Source organism: Centruroides sculpturatus, unplaced genomic scaffold, assembly GCF_000671375.1.
Source record: "Centruroides sculpturatus isolate CEXI.00-Female unplaced genomic scaffold, Cexi_2.0 scaffold264, whole genome shotgun sequence".
NCBI lineage: Eukaryota > Metazoa > Arthropoda > Arachnida > Scorpiones > Buthidae > Centruroides > Centruroides sculpturatus.
In genome coordinates, this window is record NW_019384577.1 from 271,732 (window position 1) to 288,319 (window position 16,588).

Here is a 16,588-nt window from a genome sequence, read left to right on the forward strand (position 1 = left end):
TATTATTAAAAACATCAGGTTTTGAGATGTTTAAAGATGTATAAAGTGTTGGGAGTGCTTGGTAAAATAAGCAAGTTTCATCACCATTGGCAATATCTTTTGGCTTGTAGACCTTCAGCAGAACCTTTATTCTCACAGTTCATTCTGCTACAGTTTCTTCTGGAACATCTGCTGATTCTTTGACATGGTCTTGAAAACAATTGAATGACTCTTCCAGAAAATCTCCAACTAGTTGTTTGATGCTTTAAAGTCCATCTTATCTAACAGCTCAGCAGCTTCCTTTGCTTTTCCTTGAAATATTGGGCCAGAAATACAGATTATTTGCCCTGATGCTGCAAAATCAGACCCAAATCACATCATTAATTTCCTCATTGCTGGTCTTCTAGACATTCTTTTCATGGAATCATTTCCCTTTAACCATTTATGCATGATCTTTTCACTTCAAAATGTTGTAAATCTGTAATTTGAAAGCTTGTAGCAATCTGCTGAATTTGCACTATGACAATGACAAATTAGTTGTACCTGTGTTTTTCCTATTTTATATGTCATCACAATTAGCTTCACATGTTCTTGTTTTGATGAGCTTTTGGAATTGTAACTTTAATGTTAAATCAACAAAACAGCATTTCTTTGCACCTTTGGTGTCATCTTGAGGAATTAGAGTGAACCACAAATGATTAGAAATAATTGATGTGATGAGAGATTGCACTTGGTTAATACTAACAGTTCTTATTTCCAGGGAGATGGGATGACAGGATTCGGTAAGTTTGCTACACATGCAAGTGCTTATGCTGTATGCCATTTTTCCTCAAAAATAAGAGTATTTATTTAAGCAATGGTAAACTCTCTCTAGCCTGGGTGATTGCAAAAGTAGGACAGAGTCAGAGGAGTGAGTGGTCTATGGATTTAATACATAATCAGTCACACACATTTTGACAGACTTTTTGGAGTATCTTGGAATTTTTCTGAAATGATGAGCATACCAAAGAACCCATGTGATTTTTTTTTTTCCCCCTCCAAAACAGTTTTCATTCAATACCACAGAACTATTTCATCTTGTCACCCTATTTTTCCTAAAATAGTATTAACCAATTAGTATTAACCAAGTGCAATCTCTTGTTATGCTGACTATACTCAAATAAAGGCAATAAGGTCTTGTGACTGGCAAAATGTAGAGCTACAGAACCTTTCTCCACTTCTAAAATGTGTGTTCCACATTGCACATCAGCTGGTTAAGCATGGCAGAGAATATCAATTTTTCTATTATAAAGTCAGATTTTCTATTCTGTTTTTGCATTAGATTGGTTCTGCTGTATACAGGTATACAGTTGACCCCCCCTGTAAGACAGTAGATACGTTCTCGTAAGAAATTGGATTCTTTAGGAATCCGATTTCTTACGAGTCCTTCCAATTACAGCCCGACACGTGTCAAGTTTACGGACTACGGCTGTTTAAAAAGTTTTCTTTTGTAAAATTAATCGATTCTAGACTAATTTGACTCAACATTTCCAAAATACGTATATTTTATTTGGAAATAATCTGTATAAACTACGCTATAAACAAAAAATTGTAGGATTACTGACCGAGTGTGCACCATTCGACATCGCTGTTGCTCAAGCTTGTTTTCGTCGCGAAACAGCTCAGCAAACTGCGGCCATGATTTCTGATGTTATTTTTCTGCAAAAACTTCGCTGAACTTTTGAGACATCATTAATATAAATAATTTTTATCGCCGTTGAATAAGAAATGTTTCTTTCACACAAAATGTATAAAATTACAGTACTGTATTAGACTTACAGTACCTAATTTACATACTGTACAGACGATAGTTCGCCTAAACTCTCTGTAGTGTGGCGCCAGGCGGCGGAAAAAATATATATATATATAATTATAATAAAGTTACAATAAATTAAGTTAATATATAATTATATATACTTAATATATAATTATATATACAATACCTAATTTATATATAATTAATATATAATTATATGTACAGTATCTAATTTATATATAATACTGTACAGACGATAGTAATCTCTCTGTAGCATGGCGCTTGACAGTGCGGAAAGTAGTTTGGCTGCCCGATGACATTTTACGTAATTATAGGAGTTTTTTTTACTGTTTTTTACGGATACCGTCACAATTTTTTTTCAGTTTTATAGGAATCATAATTACAGGAACCTGTTTTATAGAGGGGTCTACTGTATTTACATTAATTTTTGTGAAAAATTAAGGGACTGAAGAAATCTTTTGTTAACGACAGGTTATCACTATATACAGGCTTGACTGTAATATTATGATTGGCTTTATTTTTCATCATGCTTTTTTTTTACTTTTTCAGCTTTTATAGAATATATCATAAAGTATAGTAATTGGTCAAGAACTCCTTGGTTTTTTGCATTTCTCAATGTTTTGACACTGGGAGTTCAAAACTGTAAAAAAAAAAACCCTTACAGAATTCTGTGTGTATGTCACTGTTTGTTTTTCATTATATCTCAGGACTGTATGAACCAAAAGTTTTTAAACTTAGCAGAGTTATTTCTGTATATAGGACATTGATGCTATTAATTTTAAAAGTTCAAAGGGTGAGAAGCTAAAAGGGAATCTTATATTTCAAGTGCGGGCAGACTTAAAAATTTTATTCATTATTGGCATTTTGCAATTTTTTAAATTCATCTCTATCATCAAAATTTAGCATCCCTTTTTGCTTTTTTATAATAGTAAATAATATAAAAATTATTTTGTAATGAAACTTCATAACAGATGCCACACACAATTTTAACTTTGAGCTTATGTCTGTTAGTGTCTTTTTAACTTAAATATATATATATATTTTTTAAAGAGAGATCTTTTTAATCATAATTTCACAAAAGTACTCCTTTTAAACTTTTATTATTATTTAAATTTTATATCATTAGTATAATTGAAAATTATTGGACTAGATCACTAATGTTATACTGGTATAATGCACTAATAAATGCAACTAGATACAGTGGTGCCTCATATAATATACTTAATCCGTTCCAGGTGCACATCCATTAAGTGAAAAGTCTGTTATATGAAACGCATTTTCCCATAGAAATACATGTTAAAACATATAATTTGTTCTGCAGAATAAAAAACCATACTGTACCATAAAAAAATGAAAATGGAGCAGTCACGAATTACGCCGGGTAGTCAGATGTGAGGAGGAGGTGGAGGAACACTTTCTTTACACATTCATACAGATAGCCTTTTTACACATTGCAGCAGGTCTCTTTTTATTCTTTTTAATCAGAGTCAGATTCAGGAGAGACTACCAGAGCTTGCAGGGTCAACTTCTCTTGTTCCATTCTTTGTTTTTTGGCAGCTTGCTTCTTGAAAAACATGTCCAAGGTGGTCTGTTTTTCTTTCTTCTTCAACACCTGTCGAAAATGACGGGCAAGGGTGTCATTGTAGAGATCATTGATCCTGTTGGCCTCAGCTATGTTTGGATAGTGAGTGTTAGTAAACTTCTGAACCTCTCCCCATTTGACAAGGAAGTTTTTGTCAACTTTCACTCCTTCTGATGATNGAAATGACGGGCAAGGGTGTCATTGTAGAGATCATTGATCCTGTTGGCCTCAGCTCTGTTTGGATAGTGAGTGTTGGTAAACTTCTGAACCTCTCCCCATTTGACAAGGAAGTTTTTGTCAACTTTCACTCCTTCTGATGATTTCTTCTTTGTTTCAATTGAAATTACCTTTCTGGTTTTCTAGAAGCCATGATTTGCACAACACTTGAATAAATGTAAATACCCTGCACTGTGTTGATGTACCTATAAACAAGGGAGCAAGCCTAATCCCAACGCCCTGTACTTCAGATATACTAATAATAAATTCTAATAATACTAATATATTATAAAAATAGCAGATTGTCATTGGCAACAGCAAAAGTGTGGAAACATCATTCGCACTTGTTTGCCTCACGTAACTGCCGAACGAAAAGTTTATTGTTCGCAGCCAGTCTGTTGCTTGAGTCATGTAATGGCCAAACAGAAAGTCCGTTATTCGAGGCGTACATTATACGAGGCACCACTGTACCTAAAACAGCAAGATGTTTTAGGTATCTAGTTGCAATTATTAGTGCATTATACCAGTTACCCAGTGTATGTATTAAAGCCTTAACCTAAATTATATCTTTTAATTTAATTTATATGAATGTTTAATGGAATAATATACAGCCTATGTCCATTCTGAAGTTCCATTCTAAATATTGGTGAAAGAATTTTTGAAATCGGATGAGTAGTTTCGGAGATTACCTGCTACATACAAACTTATATACATACAAACATTACCTCTTTATAATATTAGTATAGATAAATAGGGTTTGTTTGCAAAATCTGCGCAAGCGAAGCCGCAGGCAACAGTTAGCATATATATATTTTAAATTTTAAAGGAAATGTACATTTAAAATGGTAGAAAATGCTATTTTGTGTGTTTCCTGTAGCCTGGTGATGTGTTTAAAATGGAAGTAAACATTTGGTTTTTTTTTTTAAATGTATCAGTTTCTTCACTGGTTATAGATGTCAAGTTGTATGCATTAATTATTGGACTTCATAATGGTTTCCTTAACCCTCCTGTTAGAGGTTCAGAGAAAGTTGAGCAAAAACCCTTGCCCATATTTTTTTAAAAGAAAATAAACAAATATATATATATACATAAATGGACGTGTGTGTCCCTATATTTCACTTTTTAGCCAAAACTACACATCGCACATGAATGGTGTTTGTATGTGGTAGTAGCCCCAAGTCTCCATTTGTGCACTATGGTGGTTGCATCTCGATAGCTATAAGGGTGCGGGAGATATGGGGCTGAAAGTGGTTTTCTATTTTGAATTTTATGTTAGAATTTTTTCGAATTTAATTCGAACAATATTCAAATTTGAATTCGAACATAAAATTCGAATATTGGTTTGATTATAGAACGATTGTAAACGTTCCAGAAACGTTGAAAATAGTTTGTTTGACTGGACGTGAACAGGAGACGTTCAGAAATAGAATCGGGGCCAGGTCTTTAATTAGTCTGGAAACGGGGGACCTAATTCTTGCATTCTGTGAAAACGGGTAAGATTGTCTATAATGTAATTATCTTAATCTTCACTATCATTACTTTTTGCCCACAAATCAAAACCCAGTGAAGCGGGTCCTTGCAGCTAGATTCTAGATTAGTTAGAAAAACAGTCTTTTATATATAAAAACAAACTGTATTACATACAAATAAAAACCCAGCAAAGTGGGTCCTTGCAGCTAGTTTATTAATAAAATAATAACATGCTACAGAAAATATTTGCATTGATAATACAGGATTTTATTGAATGAAAACAAATTAAAAGTTGTCATAAATCATACAAATAAATATAATTAAATGTGATCGTAGGGTCAGTATCTTTGACACCATGTCAGGATGTGACACCACGAATCTCTCAGAACCTGGAAATTGCGACGGAAAGTTCTTATGTCACGTGAACGGTCGTGGGTAAGTGGTTGGATTCGGAGTAGAGGTGAGGAGAGAGAAATGAGGAAGTGATTCACTCAGATTCCAGATTAATAAACAATAACAAATTTATTTTAGATATATAATATATGATCATAGTCATCTTGGATTGATATATGGCCTATATTCCTACCTAGATTATCGAATCTAACTGTCATGAGAGAGAGAGTTTACAGGATATTCGCATGTGGATAAATACCTTATAAAGAAGTCGAGGATTGATGACTGGATGATTTGCCGTCAAGATTCTTGGGGTGTTTGATGAAGTGTTCTTGCTATTTAGTGTTCAGGTAACAAGAGCAACTTTGGAGGAAGGTATCCGACTTGTGTTGAGGCACCTAGATGTGTAAGGTATTGTGAGGGCCCGGATTTAGGATTTGAGTATTTTTATTCATTAGGTTAAAAGTTAGGGTTAACTCAAAACTAGAAAAACAACCAACAAATTTTCTCGTAAAAATCGCTCATAAAACTCTGTTCCCACAGGGATACTTCCTTGTAGAGGATGAGTTAACAGTTGTGTCATAAATTTGTCACTTTGCCCACTATTGGTCAAGGAAGCTCATCACCTATGACGTACATGGGGAAATCTCGAAAACAGACTCCCCATATAAAAGGCAAGTGTGATGATGACACAGAGGGTTCCTGAAGTTATTTTTCTATACTGTGAGTGTGCCCGTGGATTACCTGCCTCTCGTTGCCACCGTCTTCAATAGACTTTGATTACGACTTTGAACTTTGACTTCGAACTTTGGACTGAATTACGAACTTGGAAAGAACAAGAACTCGGATCAACCCGACATCAACGTTGTAACTAGAGATATTTATTCCACTCGCGAGGATATGTAAGCTCTCTCTCGAATATTTTCAACTCACGATTAGGGTCGCAACTAATTTATATTTTGTCCGCTATCAAACCCTGAAACCTATGAATTACGGATTGAAAATTCCAAGAGGGAACTGTAACCTCAATTCCTGAATTAATTATCAATGAAAACTGTTCAACAATAAACGGGTATGTAGTTAATGAACTTGGATTGGTGTGCGTTTCTTCCGACATTATCATCTCCATACTGAACCCGGAGTCCTCGACAAGATCAGTCGTGATAATTCCTCCTCAAATTAAATGCTAAGAATATCTGCTAAGAAATGATAGATTGGTGTTAGATCCTGATGTGAAATAAGGATCTAGTGATCCTTAACTTTAAAACCCTTCCGCTCAAAAGAACTCATCCTTTAGACAAGTGAGACCGGATCTCAAGATCTTGAGTCGAGTAAGTGGTAGGAGAGTCAAGAACTCTTAAACATCTTACCCTCAATTAGTCTCACAGTATCCTTATGATAAGGTTGGCGGAGGCATGGTATTTTGCATGTTATAACTCTTGGGGAGGCGATCTTTGGAGGACGACTGACTGGATTTGTCATCGCTCTCTCTTGTTGTTTGGGTTTTTTCCATGAGGTCAGGAGTCTGTAAGGGCCTGGTGTCCAATACTGGAAATTTATTGAAAGTTTCAGGTGACACATAAATCACTAGATGGACCATCCTCAACAAGGAAAAAGTCCGTGGAAAACTATTTTTATGATAGCTCTTAATAAAATAAAAATCGAAGTCAAACGACGAAATTGTAAAATGACCAAAAGTCAAGATAACACTTTCTTGAGGGTCCCTTAGTCCCTCACATAAATAACTTGGACTTAAGACATGTATTTTTACAGTAACAATGACTGTACCACTTATAAATTTATTAAATGTGTAAATACAAAGCATTGGCATGCAGTTATTATTTAATAATAATTGAAATAATATTTAATTTAGTAACTTTAGCTTATTATATTAAATTTTCAACAAATTTTAGTTTGTCTGCAAATTTGATCAGAATTTCAAAAAAAATTTTGAATGTTTTTGCTGATTTTTCAATATTAATTAAATGAACTAATGAACAAAATTTATTTTCATTTTGCTTTTGTGCTTTTATCTATATTACAGTGAAATTTTGTTAACCCAGCATCTGGTATGCTGGCAAACCCAATAAACCAGTGTGTTCAGCTCCTCATTGGGGTTATTGGTTTGTTTTTTATCATTGTCATTGACAACTTTTGATATAAACATTGTGAAAACATATGAAGGCGAAGAGGACATGATGATATGTTAGGTAAAACCAGTTAGTACATAAATGATTTTTCTAAAAACTTTTTCAAATACATTAGTGCCCAGGTTTGATATGACAAACTACAGCTTACTTAGTATGATATTTAGTGTACTTGGAACTACTGTACAGTACACTACTGTTCACATACTTTGGTAATTAGAGTATGTCTATATTTATATGCAATAAAAGTGTACAAAGAACAAAGTAAGAATAGTAGATTTTTGTTTCAAGCTAACCAAGGGTAGGAATAGCCTGGAAAAATTAAATTGACAAGTTAAACAATCATTAAAGGTGGATTTGTACAGTTTTACCTGTAATATATAAAATTGTGTCCAGGGGATTGAAAAAATTCAGAAACTTTCACTGTTTGATAAGATAGCATAAGTTATATGATAATCCAGTATTGTCAGTCCTGATGATTTCAAGTTAATGGAGTTTCACTGTAATTGAAATAGATAAAATTATGTCTAGTTTTTAAATTTGCAGCATGAATCTAATTATAAAATTTTTAATATTGTAAAATTTGTATCTGGTTATAGATAATGATAAAATTCAAATCAAATTTAAAATATTTTAAGCAATTTTTGGATAAAACTTGTTTGTCTTAAAATATTTTTAAAAACAGTTTATTTAAGCCCATTTATATTTATTTTCAATGGTTAAAAGTTCCATCAAATATAAATTGAAAATAAAAATGATTTGCTTTACTGAAATGTATACTAAATTAACATGTATAGATTTTAGTATTGCAAGTAACTGTTTATCATAAATTAACAAGGGATCAACGCTAAATCTGGAACCTGTTACCAGTGTAAATAGTGAGAAGATAGGGATCCTTTGTAACTATCAATTGTTGATTTGAACCAAATTTAGTACATATGAGTTATCTACAATCATGCATTTGGTTTTGAAATAAACCATTGTTACAGACATGGTAGGTGTTGAAATAATTGAGAAATTACAAATAATACAATAATAATGTAATTTATTGGTATAATAGCATTGCAAATTATTTTATAGTTTGTAATAATGAGATTAATTCAAATTATGACAAAAATGGTGTATACAGTAAGTATATATAATAAGTACAATAAAATAACAATATCAGGTTTTTCTTAATTTTTCTCAATGTTATTTTATTACTTGAGTTTTAATTTAGTTTAAATTGAAAGATAGTTGGAAAGGATCCTTTACATGTGTGAAAAAATGTAATATTTTATGCACTTTTCAATTGATTTGAGACTAAAAGTGATTCTTAAATTAAAAAAAGAAGCATTTACTAATCAATATTAACCTAGATTAAATATAGGTTACCAATACTATATATTAATTTACATTTATAATAATTTTCAAAATTTAAAAAATTTTTATATAAGATACATATTTCAAAATCACTCATACTTAAATAAGAGTTTTATATTTAAGAAATTCATATATCTGAAATTGTTAATTTTTTGAAATATTATTCAGAAAAAAATAGAACTGAAATTATTTTAAAATGTTGATTTTCTAGATACAGTTTAGTTTCTTTTATTCGATATTGGATAATACAAAGTCCCATTTATTATTAAATCATTTTCTTGTCTTGTGAACAAAGATAGGGATTTTAATGTAAAGCTGTTTAGTTAATATGTAATATGAAATGTATTTTTGTTCCCAGAATACAGGCATCATTTTCAGCACAGCCAAAAGCATAGTGGCAGTGCTGGAAAATGTTAGTGTGTTTGACTGACTATTTGCCAGAACTTTTGAGTCACTTTAACAAGTTAAATGATCTTGTAAAGAACACATAATGACAAAAATAGTGCAAATACATATTGATTCATTTTTCAAACAGCATTAAAACAAAATTTGCATTAATAAAATACCACACCTTTATAAGTGACACTATGTACCATAAGGGTTTTTATTAATATTTTCAGCACAGCGAGGTGCCATCTTGAATAAAACCTAGTTGTGATTTAAGTTAGTTATTGCTTATTTGAATCTTGAAATGGTTTGGGGATGCAATGTAGCTTGTAATTATATGTTGAGTGGCAGAAACATCATGATCCAATTGAATTTGGTTAGTATGAACCTTGTTACTATGAAGTCTGCATATTTTTTAGTCTCCTGAACTTCATAATAAAGAGCTTATACTGTATGCTGGTCTCTTGAATGTAAATTTATTATTTAAGCATGATTATAAAGTAATAAAATTATTTTGTAGTTGAATTAAAATCCAAGATTATATTATTTCTATAATTTATTTTTCAGGTGATTTGCTCCCTGCTGATGGCATTTTAATACAAAGCAACGATGTGAAAGTTGATGAAAGTTCTTTAACAGGAGAATCAGATCACGTCAAAAAAGGGGAGAATTATGATCCAATGTTGTTTTCAGGTAATAAACTTCACAATTATTAAAAATATAAATTTATTATTCAAAAATATACATTGAAAATTCTTATAAGAAAAAAAATATATAATATGATAATCAAAAGTGGACTTGCTTTGCAGTTAAGCAACTATTAAGATAGTTGACTTAGAAATTAAAATATTTATTTATATTATACAATACACTTAAAATACTTACACTTGCATCTAATTCTTATTCTGATATTTCAAGCGATACTTGTTTTGTGACCAGTATTTGCAAACTAAATTTTAAAAAGTTGTAACATAATGGGTGCCATCATGTTTTTTAATTTAATTCTGTCATGTGCTTTTAATACTGAGAAAACAAAACACACTGTTTTTGCAATGACAAAATTTATACATTTTAAAATCTGCTTTGACAAAGGAAACAAGAAGATATGAATATGTTATGTATTAAAAAAAATTCTATAAAATAGTAATGTTGTTGATCTGAAATTATTAGGTTCTAAAGCAAGAGAGAGTATTCTTTAAAATTTTTAAATGTGGTATTTTTAGAAATTGCATTTATCAGAATAATACATATGAACATATCACTACAGAGTGATTTTAAAATATAAATTAAAAGTAATCTTTATTGCATCACAAATACCAGATATTTTAAATATAATTGTTGTAATTTCCAATTTTCTTTTAAGTGCATTTGTTATAGCAGTGTAGAGTACTTCAATTATTTAAGATTTTGAAGCTTCAATTTATATTGGTAAAATTTATTTATAATCAAAACAGCAACAGATTATATTAAAAACAATGTTATGCTGTTTTTATACTTCAATGAACTTCATAATTTAAATTACCAAAAAAAAAAAAAAAAATGATTATGAACTGCACTCGCTCCTACATGGCATTCTTCTTTTATTCAAGATTAAAACTTTTTAATTTAATACAAAATAGTATTAAATTAAAAAGTTTTAATCTTGAATTTAATCTCTTGTTAAAATGTTTAAAATATTTGCATAACTTAGGTTTTTAAAAAGTAGTTTAATTATATTTTTTAATATAATAAAATGTTTTATTACATTAAAATATACATATATATCTTATTATTATTATTTAAATATATATTGATTCTTGTAGGTCACTTAATAATTTTTTTTGTGATTTTTAGCACAAATGTAATGGCCATTAGTCTGTTTTTACACACTGCTTAATTTTATTTTCTTAATTTATAAGAAGTTTTCAATATAAATTTGAATACAGATGAGTAAAACTTTAAAGCTTGACTAGTGCTTGTTTTTATTTTTCCAGTTTTCAAAATGCATTACAGTAACAAACTCCTTATGAGTTTATTATATATTTTATGTGAAATAAATTTTTATTTAATGAAATATAACAATGTAGTAAATATTGTTGTATATGATAAACATGGAATATATCGAAAGTAAGCACTTTTTGTTATGCATTGTTGTCGTCTAAATTTAACTTCCATTCCTAAATCTTAAAAATTATTTTATTTGATAANTCCTTAGTAAACATAGGTTGAGAACTGAACTGTTTTGGCCATTAGTCTGTTTTTACACACTGCTTAATTTTATTTTCTTAATTTATAAGAAGTTTTCAATATAAATTTGAATACAGATGAGTAAAACTTTAAAGCTTGACTAGTGCTTGTTTTTATTTTTCCAGTTTTCAAAATGCATTACAGTAACAAACTCCTTATGAGTTTATTATATATTTTATGTGAAATAAATTTTTATTTAATGAAATATAACAATGTAGTAAATATTGTTGTATATGATAAACATGGAATATATCGAAAGTAAGCACTTTTTGTTATGCATTGTTGTCGTCTAAATTTAACTTCCATTCCTAAATCTTAAAAATTATTTTATTTGATAAAATGATGACTGTGATGGATTTAGTGCAGTCTTTCTATTACTGTTTACCATTTTATGTAGTGAAAAAAAAGGAGCATCTATTTAATAAAGTAATATCCCAAATGTATTGAGGATAGCCAAAAATAAGAATTTTATGTTTTATTAATTTCATAAAATAACTAATGGATTTTTAAAAGTTCTGTTTAATGAGAATAATCAAGTGACAGTAGTAATGTTCAAACAACAGTTTTAATCTAAATATATAAAATTGCTTGTCCTGACTGACTCACTCATTCATTCACTGATTCATCATCGCCCAGAGCAAACCGCTTAACCTAAAGAGGTGAAATTTGGTACACAGTTAGGGTACGTCATGGAAACGCACACTAAGAAAGGATTTTTCGAAATTCCAACGCGGGGGGGTGAGGGAGAGCATTAAGGCTTAACCGGAAGAACGGCTTCTACTGCGCTATTTTAGATGCGATTTTTTGTTTTTATCTGCGTTGTAGTAGGGTATGCCATGAGAATGTACACTAAGAAGGGATTTTTAGAAATTTCCCCGCGGGGGGTGAGGGAGAGAATATAGTTTTCATCGAGTACTTAGGTGTATTAAATTAATAACATTTCAGACATTGTTATAAATATTTTTATCTATTTCGATTTTAAAAATGTTCGAACCGTTTTAAATTCGAATTTGTTATTGCGTATTGGTTCGATTATAGAACGATTGTAAACGTTTCAGAAAATTGATCAAATTGAAAATAGTTCGTTTGATTTTCGGCAATTCTCTTCAGCGGTAGGTGTTATATAACAATTACTATGGTTATTGAAATATTGGATGTAAATGGGGTTTGCTTGCAAAACCTCCGCTGACGAAGTCGCGGGTAACAGCTAGTTGTAAATAAGTCTGGTTAAGATATTTCATAATAATCTTTGGTTAAAAGTATATTATAATTAATTTTTCATTAAAATCATCTTTTATAAAGCAAGTAAAAAAAAATTCCATTTTTTTTGTTCTAAATTTTTGTATGTAGTTAGAATTTCAATTAAAACTCTAATGTGGTTGTGTGTGTTTAAAACTCTAATTATATATGAGTAATTTGAGGTATAAATATGTGAATTTAACTACATAGGAAGTGCATATAATTTATTAAAAGCATAGTATGAAAATTTTTCTTCAGTTACAGGTGCTCCCCTTCTTATGAACATGTTAGGTTCTTGAGGTTTTGTCAAAAGTCAAAACAAACCTAAGAAGTACATTTGTACACAGAATAACCAGTTATTGTTACTGTTTAATCGTTCAATATACTTGAGAGAATACATTATGCTCATTTACCTGCTTGCTTGAAATACTTAGTAACAAGTATTTCAAATGCAGATTTTTCATCTAATGCACTCAATTTTATATTGTTCAGTTTAGTTTCCATGATAACATAGCAACACTTCTTGTATTTATTTCCATTTCTAGATTTACTATTATGTTTTGGATTCATTTCTGAATCAGTACTTGCAAAAATTTATAAAAAAATTGCAAATAGCAAAAATCTCAATACTCCAATGTTCTTCAGCACAAAACCTTAGAACTTTCACAAAATTTAAATTTTAGACCTAAAATCAAATTGTTGGTAAGTCTGAAAATTCACAGGTTGATAAATATTTGTAAATAGGGAAGAATCTATATTGTAATAGCAATAATTGAATATTATTATAATATTTTAGCTTCAAGTAAATATTACAATAATTGTATAATTTTAATTTCATTTAAAATATTTATTTTCTGTATAGAAGTTTATTTTAATCTGGATTCTTTGGCCTCAGTCAGTAATGAAAATCCATAATATCAAGACTTCATATTTCTATTATATTTGCAATGCTATATTGTGATTTCTATTATCAAGTAAAGATTCCTTTTAGCTTTTATCATCATCTGTGCTTAATTTTTTTTTTTTTTTTTTTCAGAATTGTCCATAACCAGTTAAATGAAAAATTTAAGGTTTCATTACATTTTATATTTTGGCTGTTTTTAATAAAAATTTAATTTGGATTTATTCTCTGTTTATGTCTAGATAATTATTTCTACAGTTTGTTGGAAAAAAAGAATTTAGAATTTATATGGTAGGTAGTACTGAGTAACAGTCCTTAGTAAACATAGGTTGAGAACTGAACTGTTTCTGATGAAATACTTCTACAAATATCTGGAATTTTTGAGAGGGTTTATAACATTGTGATGATGCCAAATGTATATTAAAATGAAAGGATTTTTGGGTCAGCATAATATTGAGCTAAAGATTTGGCAAGATTATTATTTTTTCACCTTGTAAGTATGACCCAAAGCCAATAAGTCAGTTATAATACTAATATATAAAATTGTTAATATCTTAGAAATGGTTAAGTTTTTGACGTGTGTTTATTAAGGTTTTTATTCAGTAGGTGTGCACTATCTAGCGTATAAATGCTGAAATTTTCTTTTTTACACCTTTTATATTTTGTTTATAACATTGGTTGTCTGTCATTTGCTATAATGGTGTTGTTTTAATCTTTAAAATATCTAATTAGGAATGCCAGCAAAAAATTTACATGACATGTTAATTATAATTGAATGGAGACTACAGATTCTAACTGAAATGTATGTAAATACTTATTGCTATGAAGTTCAGTACCTCAAACCAGCTTTAAAATAATAATGTCATTTACTACAATTCTTAAAATTATGATAAATTGATTTTATTTACAATAACAATAAAAAGGAAAGAGTGGTGCAGATTAGGAATGACAATTATATAGATTTTTAAAAATTATCTCAAGAGATTGTAAAAATGTGTAAAATTAACATTGTTGTTTTATTACAAAAATAATAATAATTCTAATATTTTTAAAATCTAAATGTAGTTTTGAAAACTGAATACTAGGTATTGTAATTAAAATATTTATAGTTTCAAATGCATATTCTAAATAGCCAAGAAATATAAATACCATAAATTCATCAATGTAGAAGAATATTATGCATAAGTTGTCACATAGTTGGTACTAAATACTACAAAAGCTGTTTTTAACTTGAAATTTTATAAAAGAACCAAATATTGAATTTAAAAAAAAATGCTGAAATTATTTTGTTCAGAATTGTTTTTCATTTATGTAATTTTAACTTATAAACCTGAAACAATATTTACAGCATTCTATAATAATTGCCATTAAGTTTTTAGCTTTTAAATATGTGAAAGATGGACAACTATGGCTTTTAGAAATAAGAACAAAAGTAAGTGAACGATAATTTTATCTTTATCTAATTATATTATTATTTATGACTAATTAAATAAAACATTGGGCTGATTGAAATCTTTCTTTAAGATAAGAATAGAATACAGTCTGTGGAATGCTTTTCTTAAGTTTTAAGTATCTAAATAGTCTAGCAGATTTAAGTAAATTTTCTGTTACTAGTTTTGTACTGTTGATTTTAAAGAAAAGTTTTGGGCTTTTTTTCTTCAGTAACACATCACACAAGGAGCATTTGTTGCTATTGATTATATTGTAGAAAATGTATTTCAGGTTTTAATGACCCCTCTTTGGTCCAATTCTTTAAAATCAACAGTCTAGTAGATGTTTCTTATTTGAAAGTGATAAAAATCAACTCATAGAAGTAAAAATAGGAAGTTAAGTATGAGTTTTTAAATTAAATTAGTTACAAAAAACTATTTTATTTAAAAGTTTAAATTTGTATTTTGAAATATTTAAACGAATATTTAAAATAAAAGATTGGGAGAATCAGTAATTATAAAATTGCTCTCTTCTGCGTGGCCTTACATTCTGGCACTTAAACAACCATTTAAGTTTCTTAATATAGTTGCATTTTAAATTCCTTTCATATGAGCAAGATAAATTGATTACCCTGTCGTTGACCTCCCTTAGAAGTGCTTGGTCCTTTTTATAAAGTTCATCTTCAATCTGTATAAGATTATGCAAAAACGTATAATATTGCCTCCTTATAGTTCTGATAGCCTTGTTGAGGCAAAAATACTTTAGCTTCAGTAACAAGGAGGCACAACCCATCGGAAGTCTGATGCAATATATAGACATTGGAAAAACCCCATTCATACGGCATTGTGAAAGGAATTCGAACTTTGTTCTTGCCTTGCAGAGTTTAAGAACAAAGTTATATGAGGAATTAGATTACATAAGGAGAACAGTGGTACAGCAAGGATACCACAGAAGGGAAGTCGAAGTACTTATTACGAGACTACAGAAACAAAACCGGCAACATCTCGAAGAAAAAGTGTGGTTCTTAATTACTTTCCGTTTCTAAACAAGATGATTAGGAAAGTTGCCAACAAAAGTAATCTACGAATAATATATCGGCGCAATCCAACTGTGTACAGATTGTTAAGGAATGATAAGAAGAAGGATAAATGAAATAGCATGATGGGGGTATATTCTATACCTATAAAAGATCGTCAGTTTAACTCTGACCTCGTGTATATTGGGGCAACTATGTGGAGCTTAAAACAAAGGATAAATGAACACAAATATTCTGTGAGTAGGAACATCGATAGTACTGTGCTTGCAGCATTTGCCAAGCAACAAGATATAACCATATTCTGGGATCGAGCGGCAGTCATTAGAGCTAAGATATCTTTACAAGCTGTGAGTTATCTTGAAAAAATAGAGATACACAAAGCGCATATAACCATGGAATGTAT

The 16,588-nt window shown here is 29.8% G+C and overlaps 1 protein-coding gene across 1 annotated transcript in view; it reads left to right on the top strand.

Annotated features, from left to right (window-relative positions):
- The window catches only part of LOC111624374 (plasma membrane calcium-transporting ATPase 1-like), a 202,995-nt gene that overhangs the window by 145,388 nt on the left and 41,019 nt on the right, over nt 1–16,588 (top strand). Inside the window, exon 8 of the mRNA XM_023367197.1 lies at nt 9,920–10,045. Within this exon, the coding sequence (XP_023222965.1) occupies nt 9,920–10,045 (126 nt within the window). The remainder of the gene's footprint in view (nt 1–9,919; nt 10,046–16,588) is intronic.